At 44.0% G+C, this 20,797-nt stretch overlaps 2 protein-coding genes across 2 annotated transcripts; one reads left to right on the top strand and one right to left on the bottom strand.

Annotated features, from left to right (window-relative positions):
• Positions 1-462: 462 nt before the first annotated feature.
• Positions 463-18,869, bottom strand: cmss1 (cms1 ribosomal small subunit homolog). Its single transcript, XM_076014640.1, has 10 exons — positions 18,714-18,869; positions 3,411-3,541; positions 2,484-2,555; positions 2,231-2,369; positions 2,055-2,114; positions 1,856-1,958; positions 1,697-1,757; positions 1,525-1,612; positions 1,166-1,254; positions 463-806 (listed from the first exon to the last, which is right to left on the bottom strand). The coding sequence occupies exons 1-10, from the start codon at positions 18,760-18,762 to the stop codon at positions 723-725; spliced, it is 876 nt and encodes a 291-aa protein (XP_075870755.1). The 5' UTR covers positions 18,763-18,869; the 3' UTR covers positions 463-722.
• LOC142880658 (filamin A-interacting protein 1-like) lies at positions 5,759-16,849 on the top strand. Its single transcript, XM_076014636.1, has 5 exons — positions 5,759-6,686; positions 9,066-9,194; positions 9,350-9,520; positions 9,718-9,896; positions 13,442-16,849. The coding sequence occupies exons 1-5, from the start codon at positions 6,456-6,458 to the stop codon at positions 15,849-15,851; spliced, it is 3,120 nt and encodes a 1,039-aa protein (XP_075870751.1). The 5' UTR covers positions 5,759-6,455; the 3' UTR covers positions 15,852-16,849.
• Positions 18,870-20,797: the final 1,928 nt, after the last annotated feature.

Raw genomic sequence — 20,797 nt, 5'->3', positions numbered from 1 at the left:
CCGCGAGCTGCTCCGTCGCTCAGCCTGCTGTGTCGAGAGTTCACCGGCAGACCTCGCAGGGCGGGGAGATGGTTACTGATTAACCACAACTACCTCTTTGTTTTTTTTTTTTTGTTTAATTCCATTTTTTTTTTCTTTCTGGCAGGCACTACTTTCGTTTCAACTGATTCCCCATCGCAAGTTCGTTGGTTCCTCTGCGGCCAGAAATAATGACCAAATTGTATTTTCACGGCCGTCTTCCCTGCGGGACATTGTTCCGCCGGCTCTGCCCCCCCCCCCCCCCACACACACACAGCCGCCCGCTCCACTCCCATTATTTGTGTTGTTTTAAAATGGGTTATAACAAAAAAAAAAGAATGTTATGAAAATTGGGCTTCCTAGCAGGCGAGTCAACTGGTGACCTCAGATTTTTCAGCGAGAGGGACTTCCCGAGGTCGCGCTACACAAACAAGAGGATGCGGGTTTGGTTTAGACTGCGTTTATTCAAACCGACACGCTGGGACTTTGCAACAGGCTTACAGGAGTGAACAAACAAACAGGACATGTCGGACAGAAAAGAAAAGAAAAAAAGCCTATGAAGACGGTTAAAAAAAAAAGCACATTGCCGGTTTCACACTGCGAGAGGCGGACAAAACAAACAGGATGAGGCCGTGAGGCGGCATGTGGTACAAAAGACGCCGGTTATGAGGCTTTGGAACAGGGACAGTCGGGGGAAATGAGAGTTAAAACAGTCCAATTTTCACGTTGTCTTCTCTGCAACTCTTCACGATGCCGTTCTCCAACAACTTCATGAAGTCCAGTTTGACCTGCAGCAGAAATGTGCACATGAAGGTCGAGGCAAAGACATGCAGTCTGTAGGAAAACATGTGAATATTGACTTGTTTGGCACGAAGGATTCACTGATTGATTCAATAAATGTTTAAAAATGACATATACATTTTGTCCACTGTACAGTTGTAATCAATGCTTCTGAGACAGACAGTTTGTAAAAAATAAATAAATAAAAATAAAAATCATCACCTAAAACAGTAATAGTCATGTCTAAATAAAGGCAGCTGAGTGCTGTGGTCTTTACAATACTTCCTGTATCACAAGTACAGGCACTCGAATTCAGTGTCAAATGAAGCCAGTTGTATCTTTAGTCCAGCAGGGGGCAGTAGCTCACCTCAGGAATGTCCACCATCCTGCGGAGCTTCTGGTCTCTCCAGTTCCAGTCGAGAACCAGGTATCTCAGAGCCTTCAGGTTCAAACCGTCTGGAAAAAAGAAAAGAAAAAGGAAATTGGTTTGAGGTCACCGTTACTACTCTGGGAAAGGTAGCAAGTGCTCTTTGTGACATCACAAAGGGCTGATTTCTAGAATTGTTTTTTTCACTTTTTGAAAAGCTAGGCAGTCAAGGATGGACTTTTCTCATTTCTGGGGAGTCGACTGACAGGAACTGAACAATGAACTTGACATTTTAAATAATACACAGCAATCCTATTTGTATATTGTAAAGAAGCGTGTTAACATCACGCTGACGGTACCTCTGTCTATGAGGGCGCTGATTCTGCCGGGCGTCCCGACTCCGATGTGCGTGACTCCTTTCTGCAGCTGTTTCACCTGCTCCTCTAACTGAGCAGAAAAAAAGTGGACTGTTTGAAAGTGGCTGTACACAAACTTTGAGTATAATGCCGGAAGAACATCACTTTTAAGTACCTTGATGTGCTTTGCAAATAGTTTTATTGTTTTCGCCGAACCCTTGAAGGCTATCAACTGCCTGGTTGCGACAACAAAGGGAGACAATTATATAAATACATCCACAGTACTTGAGAGAGAGAGAGAGAATTGAACACGTCCCACTGCTGTAATGCCTACTTGATGAGCTCAATGGTGCGGAGGGCAGAGCTGCAGACGATCAGCAGAGCCACAGAACCTTTCTCCGTGTGCTGTTTTTGGACTTTAGCCCACTTGGGGCAAACTGTGAGAAACAGATGAAAAATAACAAATAAATAGGAGATGACACAGAAACTGTTAAGAAAGGCAAATAATAAATAAATTTAGAAACAGCACTCACCCTGTTTTAAATAGGAGGAGAGTGTGTGTGTCATGTCATTACTGGACAGGAAGCAGGAGTCTGAGGAGGGGAATGGAGGGGTGGGGGGGAGGAGCGGACAGCCGGCGTAATGAAGCTGCACATCAGAATGTCGCGCGTGAACGTTGGAGTTAAAATGGGGAAGGGCTCTGACTCACCGGGCAGTTTGAGCTCCTCCTGCTCGATCACGGACCTCTTGTCGGAGAAGTAGTGCGCGAGCGTCTTCTGCAGGTCCGCCGCACAGCCGGGTTTCGGCTCCGACGTGGACAACACGTCCGTGATTGTCTTCTTTTTCCTCTGGCAAACAGCAAAAAAAACCAACAAATAAGTAAATGAAAGAAAAAGTCATTTGAGGTGACGTCTCTCTGCGCCGCTATCCCGCCGCGCACCAGCAGGTGTCGTCACACTCACCCTCCTCTTTTTTTTGGGATCTGTCGACTTCTCATCCTCGGCCCCCTTTTTCGCACTGATAACGCACTCCGTCTGCGAGGAAGGACAGACGTTTACACGGCATTCTGACTCAGACGTGATAGTCGTTCAATTAATTCGCGACCGAAAAACATGGAATGGGAGTCGACTGGAGGTGGAAAACAGTCGACGATATCTTCTTCTAAATGGGGAAGGGAAGGAAAAAACAAAACAAAAACTGAGCTACTATGTTATGCAATATTAATGCGCCAAATGTTTCTTAACGATAATGTCCTAATCCTAAGACTGATGTGCACTGCTGTGTGTGTGTGTGTGTGTGTGTGTGTGTGTGTGTGTGTGAGAATTAGCCAATGCACAAAGTTTCTCTCCCGCAGTCAGTAAACTCGCCACGAGTGAGAAAAGCTCATTTGTGCCCCTTTGCTTTCTCCACTTTTACATAAATTGCGCGCGACACGCGCAGGCCTAGCGCCTCGTTTTACGGCCCCGTCCAAACGCGTGAAAGGCCCAACAAAGCACCAGTTTAAGCAGGAGGCTCAAACGCAGCAATTTGCAGGGGGCTGTAAACACGGGGCTACAAATGCCGCTTTGTGGGGACACATTGCGTCGTTTTGATAATTAATGGCGCGAGGCCGCCGCCCGGCACGAAAAAACAGGGAAGTGAAAAGCATCCAAAGCGGAACCTTTGACTGAGGCAGTAATAACTTGCTCTCACATAATGTTTAAGCACCAGGAAACAGACTGGTTTTACTGGTTTCCATTATATCTGGCCTATTTTATGTTTACGGTGTCACCCGGGAGTCATTTTGAACCACGTCCTGTTCCTGTTTATTCCATCTAAGGGAAAAATAGATTATTTCTGCGAGCGGCCGTCCAGTGACGGCCCCTCCGATGGCCGGAACGTAATCGCACCTGCTGTTTTTTCTTCTTCGCAGCCTTGCCGGTCTTCTCCGTCACGCTCTTCCTCTTGGTGGGTTTTGTTGGCTCGTTCGTCGGTTCTCCCGTCGACTCCTTTTCTTCGGTTTGCTCCTCATCGGCAGAATCTAGGCAGGCGACACAGAATCAATACAGGGGCTCGAACCCGAACTGACTCTCACGTTCATGACATGAACCCTCAATCATTCGTCTATACATTGCGTCCATCCACTCTGTCCGCCTGAGGGCCGCCGCCTCCTGTGACGAGGCCACTCCCCCTTCCAGACCCTCATGGTGGCCAGCGAGGACCCCAAGCACTAGGGAGGTGGGACAGGATGTGGTGAAGACAGACAGCTGGCTGCTAACGCAAGACTTGCGCGAGAGTGGACGGATCTTCCCCAGGAGCGGGTGAGTCCCTTTAAGCCCTGTTGGTAGTTTAACATAAAGATTTCCTCACCTTCTGCTCTGACGGCAAATTGCTTCATTCACCCAATCTTATCATGTGTGCACTTGCCTTTAAATTATTCACATCAGGTGCGTATTAACGGCGGGGGCTTGCCGATTTAGCACAAGCTCGTTTCAATGTTATTTTAGGGTGAGGCTATTTGAGAAAAAAAAAAGGGTTGACGTATCTGACATATTGTGTGCAGGCTACACATAAACTGCTGCTCTAAAAAAAAAAAAAAAAGAACCACTCGCAAAAAGTGGATGTAAGCGTCTACGGAGGTGTGGATAGAATTGTATGGATGGAAGGATGGAAATGGGAAAATTGTTGCTCTGCACATCACTGAAGATGATAACAGAAGATGTATGATAAACTAAGAAGGAGAGAGAGACTACGACTAAAGCTTCCGCTTGACGTTATACAAGGCGCAATATTGCAATGCTACACCATGGGGATGTAGCTCAAATGACACTTTAAATATGTTTGGTTTTTGGCTCAGTAACTCACAACAACTCAACATATTCTTCTGCTCTTGTTCAGAAAGAAATATCAGAAAGGCTGCAGTGTGGTGGCAGGAACTTTTCAGCGCTGCATTTAACGGTCGACACCAAATCCAGAACCTCGACTGACGGAAGTTTACCGATAGAACGAAACCAATAGCTTCAAGTTCAAGGGGGTCAAACCACTGCTTTTCTTTATCACAATGTTGCCCGACGCCGGCTGAGGGAGATTTAGAGTTTTAGACGCAATCGAGGTCACAGCTCAGGTAACCTGAGATCAATTAGCGTTGGTGTGTGTGCAGAGTGCCCCGATGAGGAGAATGGGGCCACATGGTCTTTGTTAATGGTTGATCAATACGGGCGACTAGTTTTAATGGATGGTCAATGCTGCTGACTGCATATAATGAGGATCAATCGACTGGTTCCTGGGTACTGTTAATGTTGCCGCTGCACTCAGACTTGGTTGTTTCTTCCAAGGGGGGGGATGGGCTCCTTTCTTTCAGCCGACGTAGAGCCAGAACACTTTAACTTGAGTTTGCCATGACACCCAAAGAAGATCTGGGTACCTTCATACGTTGTGAACACAGTGGGATCAGAGAAATTTCATTTTTTTTTTTTTTTTTTTTTTACTTCTGCTGCAAACTGCAAATTCTTCCAGGACAAGCAAACGCAACAGCCCCCTTGTAAAAGAAGATGCTTTGCTTGCAAAAATTGATACCTTTATGTGAATCGATACCGTTCAAACAATCAATAGCTCATCTCATCAGGACATGCTACAGTGTGATCTTGGGGGAAAAATGTGAGAGCTGTTTTTGGTTCACATGTTTACTGGTTCGCCAGTGAGTTTTTGCATTAGGGATGCAAATTATCGATTAATTCATTAATCGTTAGTTGATTGACCTTATCTATCGATTAACCATTCATTGATAAGCGGCAATTTTTCCAGAGAACCTAAATTTCCCAATGAACATTGTGTAAGGAACACATTATTTAACTCTTTAAATAATGCTGAGGGTCCAATGTGACCAATTTTTACATTAGAGAGTAAAAACACCCTAAACATTTATCCTCTGACTTTAAGTTGACTTCTAATGGGTCACATTTCAACTTTTTTTATTGGTATACAGGTGTACACCACGCCATTGAACAAAAAAAACAACAACCAAACAAACAAAAAAAAAACCCTGTTTCAAAAATGTTCAACTAATTGTGACTAATTTCATTTAATCGATTAAATTCTTAATCAACAATTAATCAATAATCGATTAATTGTTAACATCCCTGGTTTGCATCAACTTTTTTTTGTGGAGTATTACATTGGACAAAAAGGGGTGCCGAAACAAACTCACACAATAAATCACATAAGTCATTTATACAAGTATTCGCAACCCAAATATCATACGTTTTTTTTGGGTTTTTTTTAGGATTGTCTGTTGACATCTTTTGCCTTTTTAATACAGTCAGTACTGATAAGGTGCCAATACCGCCATCTACAGACTAAAGCAGCACACTTGGTGGGAACGCACCATGTTTGCACTTCTTTTCAACAACCAGTCAAAACATTTGCCTTACATTGAGATGTCAGCACTGTCTACACAGAGATACCTTGCTGTCTTTCACCTTATTTTATGATAACGAACCTTTTCAGACGACGGTCATAAACAAAGACAAAGGTGCTCAAGTTTAGAAAGAGTTTGCCGACAGTAGATACTTGATGCACAGTAGAGCCAGAACTAATTCTGCACTTAGTCATAAAGAGAACATTCTGTAAATCCCCAGTGAGAGGCGTAGCCTACAGTCGACACACTCACACCCTATTAATGCAGAAAATCAGAATCAAAAGCTTTTCATGTTCCTTTGGAAAAAAATGCACACCTCCCCAAAAAGCAGCCTAATATAGTATGTTTGACCGCGGCCAAGAAGGGCTTCGCAGTAATCACCCCTACAAGAAACAGATGTGCCGCGGTGAGCTCGTTTTGATTCAAGCCAGGCAGATTGGGTTCACCTGAATCAAGTCAAGTCAAACACAGGATAAGCTCAAGAAGAATAGAAAAATTCAGACCCTGCCCTCGAGTCTTCTACCATTCATTAAAATTTATGACGGGCCGAGTCGGTATCTGTTCAGTGGTCACGCTATCACTTGGAGCACCGTCTGTCTTCGCCGCTGCCTCCATTCTTGGGGGTGTGGACTCAACGAGGTGCCTTGAAGATTCGACTCGGGAGATTTTGGCCCATATTGACACGGCATCCTCACTTGCTGCAGATCTGAAGCTGCGCATCCACGATGCCAGTCTTCCAGTTCAGGAAATCGAAAGGTGCTCCATTATGGTGAGACCTCATAACTGGGGAGGAATCCACTGTTGTGTTCAGGATTTGAGATGAGTCGGCTTCCTTTTAAAACACCACGCAGCCTCAAATTCATAATGAAGCGGCTGTTATTGCACTTAAAACTGGAGCGCAGACCAATACCTGCACATCTGATCAAATATCAAAAGGGTGACGGGCGTTATAGATGTGAAGAGCAGTGACTGTGTTTTGCAGAGAGACAGATTCCAATGTCTGAATCCTCAAGTAGGCCATCAAGATAAAGGCTGCTGCAAGGCGAGGAACTAATCTGCCGTTGGGGAGGAAAACTAAAGGCGTCAGAACTGGCACCTGGCTCTAGCAATTTCTTTTGAGAACTTGCTGACGGTGTATTTAATCTCCTCATCCTGTGGATGCACTGTTGATAATACTGAAAAGCCAAGTTGCTTTTTCTTTAAAATTGGCAATTTTATTTGGTTCTATGCTGTCACCACATCATCGGGACGTCTGAGATGTGACGCTCTGATTAATTCTAAGGGGCCGCTCTGGACTGAATTTTACATCACGTTATTCACCAAGTCACAGTGGCTTTAAATACTTAATTCTTTAAATATTTACACGCGGAATACGATTAAATGAGCCACTTTTACATTCCCTTGAAGAATAATTGTCCTTCTTCACCTCTAGATTTTTGTGCGCTCGAGTTCAATTGTTGAACAAAGAGCTATTTTCCACTCCGCCTCTGAGAAATCAAAGTGCGTTTAAATGTTCCAATTACTCTTTAAAGAAGCCTAAAGCAATATTAAAAATGCATTGTCTGGCTGCATTTAGCAGTAAAAATTTAAAATACGCGCACTAGTGTGTGTGTTAAGATTTTTTGGGGGGTTTGAATGGTTTATTCAGGGGGGCAGGTGGTGCCCTTCGGACTGAATAAGGCACGCCGTGTCCCACGGTTCTGTTCGGTTAAATAAACAAGAGTGTCACCCACGCCGAGGCCTTCAACCAGACAGTTCTCATCTTTCATGCGGTCATGTAAATGCACAACATCCATACAACTTAAAAGTAATCCGAAGTCTTCTGCTGAGAGCTCCCGTCGATACTCCTTGCTGCAAGCGAGCGCCGCTGGGGAGGCCCCATCAATCCCCGGCGACGGATTCACAGAAGGCTATTGCGAGTTACAGTATGAATCCTTCTCTCTCGACAAAGAGGCCAAGAAGAAATATTTCCGCGCAGACTCGATCTATTAAGTAAGTCTACACCCTCACAAGGACTCAATATCTCGAGCAGTTTTTGGGCTGCATTTTATCTTTTGATGTTGAAGGACTCGCTTCCTGTTTTGAGCCTTATCTTCGTCAATGTCTTTCCCTCGTGTCCCAGCGTGCGCTGGCTCAGTGAGACCCAAGGCTGCTTTAAAAAAGCCGTGGTGACAACAAGCAGATGGTCCTCGTCAGTGTGTATGTGCGTTTGGGTAAAAGATGGAGCAACTTAAAAAAAAAAAAGAGTAGAAATGCAGTGAAATAGAGTTTTGAAAAGTGGAAAAAAAATGCATGGGTAGAAAGAGAGGGAAGTTGAGGAAGAGTTTATCGAAGCAAAGGTGTTGTTTTTTTGTATTGATTTAAAAATGGACAACTAATGGCTGTGATTCAGCAGTACTTGTCAAGGAAAGGGAAAAGGGAAAATTAGCAACACGTTGATGTAAAGTTTCTTGCCGCTCATCTGCAGATCTAGTTAACATTCTGAAGGCTTGAGCAGATATTTCGACCACGTGGTCACTAACCACGGTCCCACTTTTAATCCTTCTGTCGGACAAAATGAGACCACATGTTACGAATTTGCAGAGACTTGCAATACGAGATGACACTTCAAATGGGGTCATGCCAGCTGTTGGCTTGCTTCAGTAATGCTGTCGATTATGACGAGAGGCCTTCTGGCTTTGTATTAGTCAAAAAGTGCTAAAAGGCCCCAAGTGCCACCCATTTTCAATTCTTTATTTTGATGCCGGACTCCAGCGGAGCAGACGGGCTTATTGGTTAATTATCCAAAAAGAATCCAACAAAACAGCAAATTACTAGGCTGCTATTAACAACCTCCTGCAAAAATAGTGGGTTTTAGCTTCCAGGTAGGTAACTCATGCTTTTGTAAGACTTTCCTGGTGTTTGAAACGGGACCTACATATGACAAAAGAACAAAAAAAGTACTATTTCCCAAGCTGCACCTCTGGTTAAAAACATGTAGCAAACAGATTTGTATCAAAGTCAAGACCTATTTGAACAGATATGAAGATTTATGCCTTTGTTTAATTCAGTTTTAAAGGCTGCTCTCTAGGCTCAGCTGCTCTGAACTCCAGTCTCCATCAATCAATCAGGTGCAAACTAATGAATCCTTCCTTTCCATTTTATCCAGCTGCCACAGAGTGCCATGCATTGCCTGAAGCACTGCAGGCGAGGAAAGAGGAAGGGAAGGCACAGCGGGGGGGACCTGTCCCGCGATGACTTGCTGTTTCTGCTCAGTATTCTGGAGGGAGAACTCCAGGTAACGGTTCTGTTAACACCCTGCAAACAACGTTTGCGTTTTACTTCAGCCCATTAACTCAAAAAGCGGCATAAATTGCGGTGTAATGGTTAATGAAGCGATCCTGAGATGCTGAGGACAAACCAGATGTTGCGCTGTGATGTTTGTCACACTAGGCCAGAGACGAGGTGATCGCCGTGTTGAAGTCGGAGAAGACGGAGTCGCTTCCACTTGCAGCCCATTACGGCTTCAGTGGAGCGGTGGAAGTGCTCCGAGCTCTGCACAGAGACTCTCTCTGGGCTCAGCAGCCCCCCCTGGAGGATGTCTACAAACAGCCTTTTACAAAGGTATCAATGCCTACCAGTAACAACAACTGCGCACACCACTGAAATAAAATCAAATGTTTAAAAATGTAACATACTTGGTCATATTACCCACCGCTACTTAGATCTAGCTACTCATTTCTACCCTTTTTGCCGGTACGGAGTGACATCGTTTTTCACCTTCTCATGGCCTCTCCGGGCTGATGTCTTATTTGTCCCAGTTCAACCACATGGTGGAGACCCACAAGTGCTTTTCTAAACACATGCTGGAGCAGCTCCAGGAGGTGACCTACTCTAACCACCGCAATCTACGCAGGCTGGAGGAGCAAGAGAGGAACCACAAGGCTTTTAGCCACAGGAGCAAATGCCTTACCACTCAACTGGAGCAGGACAGAGAGAGGTATGTGTGCTCGAGCCTTCAGATTGAGGTGGGTGCCTTTTCTAAGGCAACCTTGACGTATCACGTTTCCCACTCAAGCATTTTAACATACTGGAAAAAGACAAATCTGTGCTGTCTGATGTTTGTTCAAGACGACTTGAGATCTCTCTCTCGTAAATGTGAGCCCGTAATGGTTTTCATAACTGAGTGCAGCAGGAACTTAGTTTGCCTCAGTTAGCCTTCACGGTTTCATGTATTCGCGAGGTTTTGACAGACCTTTTAGTCGGCTTGGCTTTGCTCAGTCCGTCTTCTGAACACACACGCACGTACACGCAATGACGTGTTCAGAAAAATTAGCACCCTAGTTCCAAATACTGCAGGACCAAGATAAAAATTTCTTCCAGCTTGAGGAACTACTTTTGGCTTTGCTGACATCCTGAGAGATTCCCTGCAAAAACAGAGAGCACATCCAGATATATGCTACGGACACAGCTCGGTCTGAAAGTGAAGAACGTCACTCGCGATCCATTTCAATCTGAGGGAAACAAGTCGTGGAAGTTCATGGTTGTTTTGGCTCACGTGCTCGCCAAGTCCACTGTGTAATCTAACCGTGCGGAGACTGGATCTGCTTCCTGCCGGCTGGTGGAGACTATTTGTCTACACCTCTAAGCCAAAATGAAAACGTTTTACTGTTCTGCAACTGCGGAACATGCCATAAATGACCAAAAATAGTAATGCCCGTGGGCTGGTTGAGTTTACAAGGATTTCTATCAATTTAAATGGTGTTTAACTCCAGAACACGGACTAATAAATAACTATGACGTTCTTGGCCTGCAAATAAGTGCGAGAGGAAAAGTTAGGCTACCAGTGTGGTGTGTCAGAGTGAGATGTTTAAAAAAAACATTACGCATACAAACTCATTGTTGCTTCCACGTTGCTATGTTAGGAAAAACACAGTATAGTAAGTTTGTTTTAACCGAAAATGAAGAGCAGTCTTTTGTATTTCTTTTGACAGCGAGTAATGTGGAGATGAGGCAATGAGGTAATTAATCCATTATTTATATCAGCTCCACTGATGATCACTTAATCAAATTTCCACTTGCTTGACAGTTTGCTATTGGACGATAGCCTTGCAGTAAACCTTGCAATTGGCACAGGTCACCCTTTCACATTTAAAAGATTGAACGATCTCAAAGTGCACCATGTGCTTAGCAGAGTTTTTTTTTGCAGTTTTGTAGTGAATCATACAGTGAATTCCAGGCACCACATACAATTACTTTTAGCCGTACCATGATCTCTGTTGCGTGTCAAAAGGTGATTACATCAGCTCATAACAATGCAGAAACATGAGGTGTCCAACCTCAGCATTTTCGAGGGGAGAAGGCTAAATATGATGTGGAGTTTTTGTTTTTTTAAGTCATTAAAAAAAATAGTACAACATGGTAGTTTTTAAATGTCAGTGAACTACTATGATCCCAAATATCCTGCTTGCAACAATGTAAAAGCAATTATACTATACATTTCGCAAAAAAAAGAGAAAAAGGTGAAACCAGAATCTATCATTCTCTCCACCCCATCCCCTTGAGAGAGATACTTCTCACCAACATTCAGAATTTCTGTCATTTATTCAGCTTTAAGACAATTCCTTCCTTATAGCCCTTCACAAACACTTCAACAAAAACGTGACCATTTTTCAATTGTAATTGCTTTAAGGGGTAAAACAATAAAAGTGGTATGAATTCTAAAGCGAAAACCCCCAAAATAAACTATGACAGAGGAGAGAGAGATGGAGAGAGCAAGAGTGAGAGAGAGAGAGAGAGAGAGAAAACAGACATATGGATGTAATTGAGGACCGATGAGCTGATGTCATCTCCCAGTCTGATTTTCAGGCCCCTAGCTACAACTCACACAACACAGTTTATTGGCAACACAACATGTAATGCAATCATCCAGTGTGCATAATTCTACATGAAATACACATCTGCACATGCCAAGTTAGCTCAAACAAGTATGATGCCTGCTTAAGATGTGTGCTCTGGTAATCTAAAGCACGCGGATACACGCACACACACACACACAACCACACGCACACACACACACACACAACCACATGCACACAACCACACGCACACACTAGCCTATTTGCCTCTTTGGCATGGCTACGCAATGACCTCATCTGGAATGGGCTGAACTCCAGTAACGACACACACACACAAAATGTAAGTGTGCGTGCGTGCGTGCACACACACACACACACACACACACACACACACACACACACACACACACACACACACACACACACACACACACACACACACACACACAGCAGTGGAGACTCCCATATAAGGACTTGCTGATGATGTAATGGGCGCCAATGACTGCAAGCGAGTCTCTGTGCGCGGAGTACTTCTCATAATGTTTGATTTTCCGGATGGAATGTCCACATCACTGGGATCCCCGGGAAAGGGAGAGGCGAAGGAGCAGAGACAATTTATTCTCCAAGGATTTTTAACAGGATAGAGACCAGTCGGACGGAACAGGTAGGAGAAATCAAAAGACGTGTAGACCATGTGTGGGTTGAGTTTACTTTCAGGATTTTGTGAAACTAACTCACTAACTAACCAACTAAAATGCAAGGCTACAGACAATCCATTACAATGGCAACTTCTTCATCAAACAACAAAAGTGACTTGCTGATGAGTAAGACACTGTTTAGGTAAACGTGAAACTTTGGATTTTAAAAAAGGATTTCGCAAGACTTAGCTTTTGTTCATGTTTAGACATCTATTTAAATCAGTAGCCCTTTAATCTAAATAAATGGAAAATGAGATTGCGCACACTTTAATTTTCACTAAAACATTCTGTTCGTTCTGAGGATTCGTGTGTGGAAATGGGGCAAGTGGCAGGCATGTAAGAGCAGACAGAGCAACTGTAATTAGACAAGCTCATGAGACTGGGAAAAATTCCTGCTTCTCCTGGTGGGAAACGGGGGAGAATTCGATGTGCACAGAAGGGGGGTGATTGCATGCAGTGTTGCAAGTACTCAAGGGTAGAGGAACTTCTTAATTAACAAATACTCCCCACCAAGGGACCATCTGCCACGATGATCAAAACATCCTACTGAACATGTGCTGCCTCAAATAAAGGGCAAGAAGAAGAATTGCTGTATGTTCTGGATAAATAGGTGACCAGACCAGTTTCTTGTGCTTCTTTTCATTGTAAAAACAAAAACTGAAACTAAATTGATTAAAACAGACATGTTGGTAACGATGTCAATTGTACTTTTAGCATTTTTAGGACACACAAAAATGCAACCTGTACTTTTGGAATGTGTCTGGCTTAAAATGTGTGTTGAATCTTGTCCAAAACATCCAGCAAGGCAGAAAACCTTGACATGTGCTCAGGCAGAATTTCACATTAATTTTGGCTTTCTCTAAGAGCAAAGAAAAAAAAAAACATCCTTGTACTGACTGCATGCAATAACATGTGTTCGAGATGATTCCTTTGCACACTTAGTCCAAAACATTATGTTTAACGTTGGCATTGTGTGTTTCTCTCGGCAGACTCAAAGTTCAAATTTCAAAGGAGAGTGAATACCACAAGATAAAGGAGCAAAAGAACGAAAAAGAAGTATCAGCACTGAAAAACGATCTCATCAGTCTCAAGGGATTTGCACTTCTGGTTGTGAGGGAGCAACAGTGTTTAAGCGGGCTGCTAGAGGAGCAAAAGTGCTCCCTCCGAGAGCTAACCGCCATCACTGGCCACATCCAGCAGGGCTTGACTGGAGCTCCCTCCAGTGCAGGAAAGGAACAGTTTCGATCACAGCCTCTGGAGGCAAAGCACCAAATTTCCATTTTTAATCAAATTCCCATGACGACCTCAAGCTTACCGTCAGAGGCGGACATACTGAGAAAGAAGATCGTAGAGATGGAAGGTAAAGACGAGGAGCTGTTACGAATGTGGGACCAGTGTCGAGACCTTAACCACAAACTAATGGAGGAGAGCAGGCACAACCGTGGTCTGAGGGCTGAGGTGGACAAACTCAACGGCAGAATCAGTGAACTGGACAGACTGGAGCAGGCTTTAGGGAAAAGCAGGTTGGAGTGCAGAATGTTGAAGGGCAGTTTGGAGCAGGAGAAAGAAGTTGGCAGGGTTCTCTCAGGTGAATTTGCCGTGGTAACGGCAAGGGTGAGAGAGCTAGAGGCAAAGGAAAGTGAGCTTAAGAATAGCGAGGCCATGATTAGACAGGACCTTGCCAAGTTTAGGTCACTGACTGTTGCCTTGGTTGAGGATAGAAAGAAGATGGCTGAGAGGCTTAGCGAGGATGAAGAAAGTCTGAGTAGGAAGGACAGCAAAGGGGGGCTGGCAAGCAATCTAGCAGATTTAGAGGAGAGGATTGAGGGTATCATGAAGGAAAAAGATGAGCTCCAAGACAGGCTAAAAACAGAGGAGGAGAGAAATATCACACTTCAGAATAAAATAGCAATAATGAAGAAAAAACTGCAGATCCTGGAAAACAGGAAAGAAAAAGAGGAAAAGTACACCCACAACTCCATCCCGAACAATTCGAACCACTGTGGCCGTATGGAGGACAATAAAGTCATTGAATTGACAAGGGAGCTCGACAGGCTGCGAATGAGGCTCCAGGACAAGGAGATGCTGGCGGGAGAACTGCTGAAAGCAGAAGATCACTTGGGGTCCTTAGAGAATAGGTTCAAGGAGGAACAGAGGAGGACCCAGGCTCTGGCAGAGGAGCTAGAGGTGGCGAGGAGGGAGCTCTGCAGGTACAGCCAGGCAGAGAAGGAGAAGGTCAATCAGGAGCATGTTCTCTTGTGCCACCTGCAGAAGGAGCAGGTCAAGTCCAGACTTCTCAGCAGGGAGATAGACGCCCTGAGTGAGAAACTCCAGAAGCTGAGTGGAACTGAAGAGTCCATATGCAGGGTACAGACGGATCATTCCACCCTGCAAAGGAAACTGGCCCAGCAGGACACTAAGAACAAGGACCTAGACAGAGAGATTAAAGAACTCACCTGTGAGTTGGACAACTACAGAAAAATGACGAATCTCACAACTGGTGCAGGTAGCCTACGCAACTCAACTCCTAATCAGGTGACCAAAGGTGTTCAGACAGAGGAGAGAAGTGTTCTGTCACCTGACTGCACTGAGCATCACGATGAAGCAGCTCAAGAGTGCAAAAACGAAGTCCAAAACCACAATACGGAAGTAATAAAGAGAAGGGAAACTCTTGTGGACAACCTCAACAGCTTGAACAGTGCGAACAACAACTACAACCTGAGCCACTACAACAGCCACACAGCGAATGGCATTAACATGCACCAAACGATGAATGGTGACGTGATGACGGTCACGCACACCCCAGGGCAACCGCTGCACATCAAAGTCACACCGCACCATTCGCTGAACACCGCCACACTGGAGATCAGCAGCCCCGGCGGGGATGCAGCTACGTCCTACACCAGCACGGCAGTCATCCCGCCCAGCGGCACCTCGCCAAAACAGAGGATCACCATCATCCAGAACTCAGTCAATCCAAAAACTCCCTCTTCAAGCCCCTCTGAATGTGCAGGCTCTCCACTTGACGGGTCCCCCATCGTCCAGGTGTTGAGTCCACCTTCCTCACGCTCGGCGACGCCCGACCACATCGACTCGCCCATTCAGATTGTGACGGTCAGGACTTGTTCCCCAGAGTCCACTGAGGTTGCCAATCGGACCGTCTTGTGCAAGACTCCGGAGCGACGGAGCAGCTGGCAAAGGTCCAACAGCGCAGACAGTAGTCCTAGTATCATCACCACAGATGATAATAAGATCCATATCCATCTGGGGAGCCCATATTTCCAGTCTCTGAACGGCGTACCGCAGCCTGCTGGCCCATACTATCTTCGACATGAGCAAAGAACCCAAGTTGTGGCCAACGGCTGTCATGCCACAAGTGTTGACAAAGATTACAAGTAGCATCACTCTATCTATTGATACCTCTTCAGCTTTGCAGCCTTCGTGATCATGTTAAAATATATATATGTGTGTGTGTGTGTTTTTTAAGTAGAGTATTGTATCTTCATCATTTTTTAAAAAGTAGACTACAAAACAAAATGTGCTTTCTCTGAGGAGTGCCTTGTTGACTACACTTTGTGAGTCATCAAAAGAAATGCTTTCCATTATTTTTGTTTTAAAAGCCTTCATTGTGCTGCTTCATCTTTAGAAATACTCAAAACTCTCAAATACACACATTGTACAAAACCCACATTTCACAGATACCACATATGTGTAGTGCTTGCATTTGATCTAAGTGATTTATCTTGGCAACCAAATGTTTGAAGTGCTTTCATTTCATTATTCTGTTTTATGACTGCTCTCACTCTGAGCGTTTTTGTTTTTTTCTTTTGTTTGAAGGGAGCTGGCATGAGCACAGCCATTAGCTAATTTGAATGCAATAATGGTTGAAATTAGGAAAAAAATAGAAAGAAAACAATGCGAACTAAATCCTGCACCCAGCACGACATGTCAACTCTCTGTCTGAGAGCCAACATGGGCTTTCATCTGTTAATTGGGAAAATCTTTTTGAGCAAAACGCATAAAATAAATGACTAGACTGGTGGAGAGAGAAGTTGTTGAATTTCGAACACCACAACCTAAACAAAAAACCTTTTGTGCAACCCTTTGTGGAAAAAAAAGCAGACTTCTTCATGTGTGTGGGAGAAAACGCTGCATAAAAAAAGGCAAACAAGATATAGTTGATTAATATCCTGCATGTGAACACTTTCCACAAGGGTGAGGGATGTGCATTGAAAGTGAGCAGACTAGTAATGGCCAGCGTTAACTATCTCCTGGAAATTGAAGAACGACCTATTCTTAGCACTGACTGCCTGTATCGCCTAAAGTCCAAATACTGTTGGTGTTGTTTATATTTTGGTTTGATCAAATGTAATAAATGCATTTATTTGCAAAGAACTCCCGTGTCATTTCTGTTCTTTTCTGGCTCAAAGACAGAGGGGAGATGTGTGGTCACGCAGTGAGGAGGCGCTCCGAGCTCATGCAGAGATATAATGAGAGGGAGGTATGGATAAATATTATTGCCATCAATCACCTTTGAACAAGCGGCGGACAAACTTTAAAGCTTTTCTGCCTGCAGTAACACAATGACCTTCCTAGTGCTCACTCTTTGTTTTGAACAGCCATAGGAAAGACATTACCCGAAAGTGAAAGAATGTGACATTGTGTTACGCTACGAAGTGGCTGAAGCCCCATCTTGTTAATTTACCTCATATATAAAGGAGATATGGGCTGTGCTTTAAATGTACATCCTTAAAAAAAATTTGTGGAAGCAGTCAGTAAAGTATGGACAGGAGGAAATGTTGAATTTGAATCCGAGAAAAAAGATATTTACCCTAGTTGGTGGCAAACAGAATAGTATTCTGCACTGTCGAGATAAAAGTGCGAGAGACTACATTTGTATTAGGGGGGTGGATAAAAAAAGAGGAAGAACAGAAAAGTGGGTTTATCCTCTAATGTGTGTGAATAAACAAAATCCCAATGAATAACAGTGGATACCCTCCTGGAAATGCACCTTTTTTATTCAACTTGGTGACACAGTATCACTCTGCTGTCCAAAGCAATCACGCTGATAATCCGTGAGTGCCCTCTATTGGTACACAGTATGCATGAAAGCCCTACAAGGACTCAAAACTGTACTGTGCACCTAATGTTGAGAAATACATACACACAAAAAGGAAAGAGGGAGATGCGGAATGTATGTAAATACTGTCGATTAGAAGCACCACGGTCCACTTTTAGAGCTCAAAATAGGCCAGACTCAACTCCCCACAAAGACCTGCATTCAGGCTGGATTGTCACACATTTCATTTCCTTGCTCCTTGGCTTGGCTGAGGTGCTGATTTCTTTTCCCAGAAGCTGAGAAGGCAGCAATTACTCAGGTGGCAAGAACAAGGACACATGAGGGCAGCCTTCACAGGGCTCTTTAAAACGACACTGTAGTTTTTCTACCTTATGCTCTAAAGCTACAGCTACACAGCTCATTGATCTGTAACAGATAGCGTGGCACCCCTGCCACCAACACAATGTGCCTTACTGGCCTGAAATAGGACTATGTAACTGGTGGCTGTCAAGGCCGGACAGGTGTGTTTACTCAGAAGGATGCTGGGCAGGGAACTGAAGATAAGTCCTGCATCAGGAAAGATGCTGTGTTGATAGTAGGTTTCTTTCTGTGGCAAGTAAAATCTATCTATCGATCTCCTAACTAGATTCGACTTCATTGGAGTATAACGTCATCAAAGAGGGACGTCGCATGCGACGCTTTACAACGCAGACTCGTCTTAAAATCACATGTCATCGTTTTTCTTCAACCCCTTCGTTCATTTCACGTCTCAACGCACGAACACCAGCAGATAATGACAGCAGCTGAAGGACACACGTCACAGATTGGCAAAGTAAGACTCGGCCTCCGGCTGCAGTTAAATGAACGCGGAGCTGACAGCACACGTGTTTGCTTGTGTGCAGCTGTAAACAACTTACGTTGTCAAGGTGACTTCTCAGTCTAAACAAAGCAAATAAACGCTGTAAACGCAAGCTTGCCAGGCTTTCCGTTTCAGCAAATGGCGGCACAATTCACCGGATAACGACATAAAACGTACTCTTGGCTAAGTGGCTAAAAGTTAGCCAACAGTTGGCTAGCGGCTAGCCGACGTGTGCAAGCCAAAACGAATGTTCATCGAACCTGACGAAACCGTAGCCTTAGACATCGGCTGCGTCATTAGCACACAAAGCCAAACCGAATCGCTTGAGTAATTATGGGGATACCTGCTTTAGCGTCATTTAGCCACCACTCGTCACCCAGATCGTCTCCCATTTTCGATCACTGCGACGTCCGTTCAATCCGAATCTGCCGCTGAGAGACGGCGCAGCTGTGGTGCGTTCAGGGTCAGCATGCGTGTACAGTAGTATATGTTGTTCATATACTACATATGACCAACGCAAGATTACCTGTATATTTTCAGGTAACATCAACAAATGTAATAATCACCATGTCCCAGCGAAACCATAACATCCTCGAACCTCTTTTAAAAATCGGTTTCTGTCTTTTATATTGTCGTTGCACTTTCTTCCTTTTCTTCTTGTGCTCAATAAATATTTTTGTGTTATGCTGCCACATTCAGTAAAGTGCGAAAAATGTAGGCTTTTGCATCATTTAATAGGAAGAGGCAAAGCAAATTGGCACTTGATTGAACACATAAATCTCTAAGTCAAACATGATGACGATGATGATTATAAATGTTTAAAATAGTAATAATAATATTAAGCGTAGGTATTGCAGTGACACTTTTTATGCAACCAATAAGCACTTACAGCTCTTATTGAAAAGTTTGAGTTTTTTTTCTTTCTCCAGCCTGTTTATGTAAACCTGCAGTGCAGCTACAGTTGAAACGGTAGTGCTGAAAAAGCTCTGGCACACATTTTATCATCCCTTGTTGGCCGCTTTAATGCCACTTTAAACACTGAAGAAAGAAAGTAGAAGAGTCAGAACATAGAGGAGGAGGACATATTTGGAAATGTGTCTCCTTTTCTGCAGCTGCGGCGGGGAGGCGGGGCAGGTCCTCTGGGAGTAATTGCACGGTTCTTTTTGTTTCTGTTGAAATTACACATTTTTGTTTTTTTGTTTTTTCCTTGCAAAGGGTCTAAGCCTTTGATTAAAGGTTCACTCTGAAAAATACCGACTGATTGCTGAGAGAATTAGAAGGGTATCACAATGGGGATGCCATGTAACCCTCCAAATTGATTGAAAACAACAAACCATAAGAGAGAAGGGCAGAATGCTGTCAACCCGTTGCGCCAAGGTCTGCCAATACACACGCAGGGCAAATTAACCTGAATGGCCGCTCCATGTGTAATTCAACATCACTGCTGCAAAACACAGGCCCTGCTCTCATCTATCATTCTGTCGGTTCATCGTCTGGCTGTATTTCCACTCTGAGCAATTTGCGAATACACAACCGCATTTCACCTCAGGCCTTGGGAAAATTCCTGAGACAAGTAAGTGTTTAAAATGAATATGTGCACATAACAGAGCGTGCACTTGAAAAGCGAGCATAATTTGCACGATTGAGCTCATTAACTTGGAATCCTACTGCCTCCAACTTGGCCATAAAGAGGATGTAAAGATAGAAAGTCAGACTTGGAGGGAGCTGGTCAGAGACAGTGAGGGCAGCCAAAATATGGAAACTGTTCATCTTATCTTGAATGAATGTATTAGAATGTTTTTCCAAATATAATTTTGAATTTTTATGGAGACAAACTGGCTTTCACAGCAAGCGAAAGATCAATAGCCATTTATTTTCATCTATCTCTTGGCAAGAAATGTTTGCTTCCAATGATACTCAGCTGACTTTTTTTTTTTTTTTTTTTTAAACTAACGCCATGAATAAATGCATTGCCTCGACTGACCTGCGCTGATGGATGCATTCCGTTTTTGTTTGTGCGACGCTTGCAGAGAAACACAAAAAGATGAACAGTGGAGAGATGTGAATAAAAACGGAGAATGACTTGCGAGTTTGCCGAAATAGACGAGCGTCTTTGTAATTAAAGGCGGACAGCTGTCTCTTCAGGCCTGTCTGATTGCACGCTGCGGAGCACTGGTGTTAATGTGTTTATTTTGTTGTGAGCAGCTGTTCCTCTGCTTTCTCATTTTAATGATCACAAGAAGAAGGGGAAGACGGCATTTTTAGTTTTGGTTGCATTTTCCTCTTTCACACCCCCCTCGTGAATATGATGAAAATTTCAGAGGCGAGCGCGAGTGAGATCGGGCCCAGACTAATTATGGGTTCGAAGAAGCTTAACACTGATTGCTGCTCATATACAAAGGTGCATATTTACTTGCTATATTCTAG

The sequence above is a fragment of the Nelusetta ayraudi genome, unplaced genomic scaffold (assembly GCF_046127955.1).
Source record: "Nelusetta ayraudi isolate G7.1 ecotype Tasmania unplaced genomic scaffold, CSIRO-AGI_Nayr_v1 ptg000169l, whole genome shotgun sequence".
NCBI lineage: Eukaryota > Metazoa > Chordata > Actinopteri > Tetraodontiformes > Monacanthidae > Nelusetta > Nelusetta ayraudi.
The sequence above is the reverse complement of the archived record's forward strand: the minus strand, read 5'-3'. Positions and strand labels throughout refer to the sequence as shown.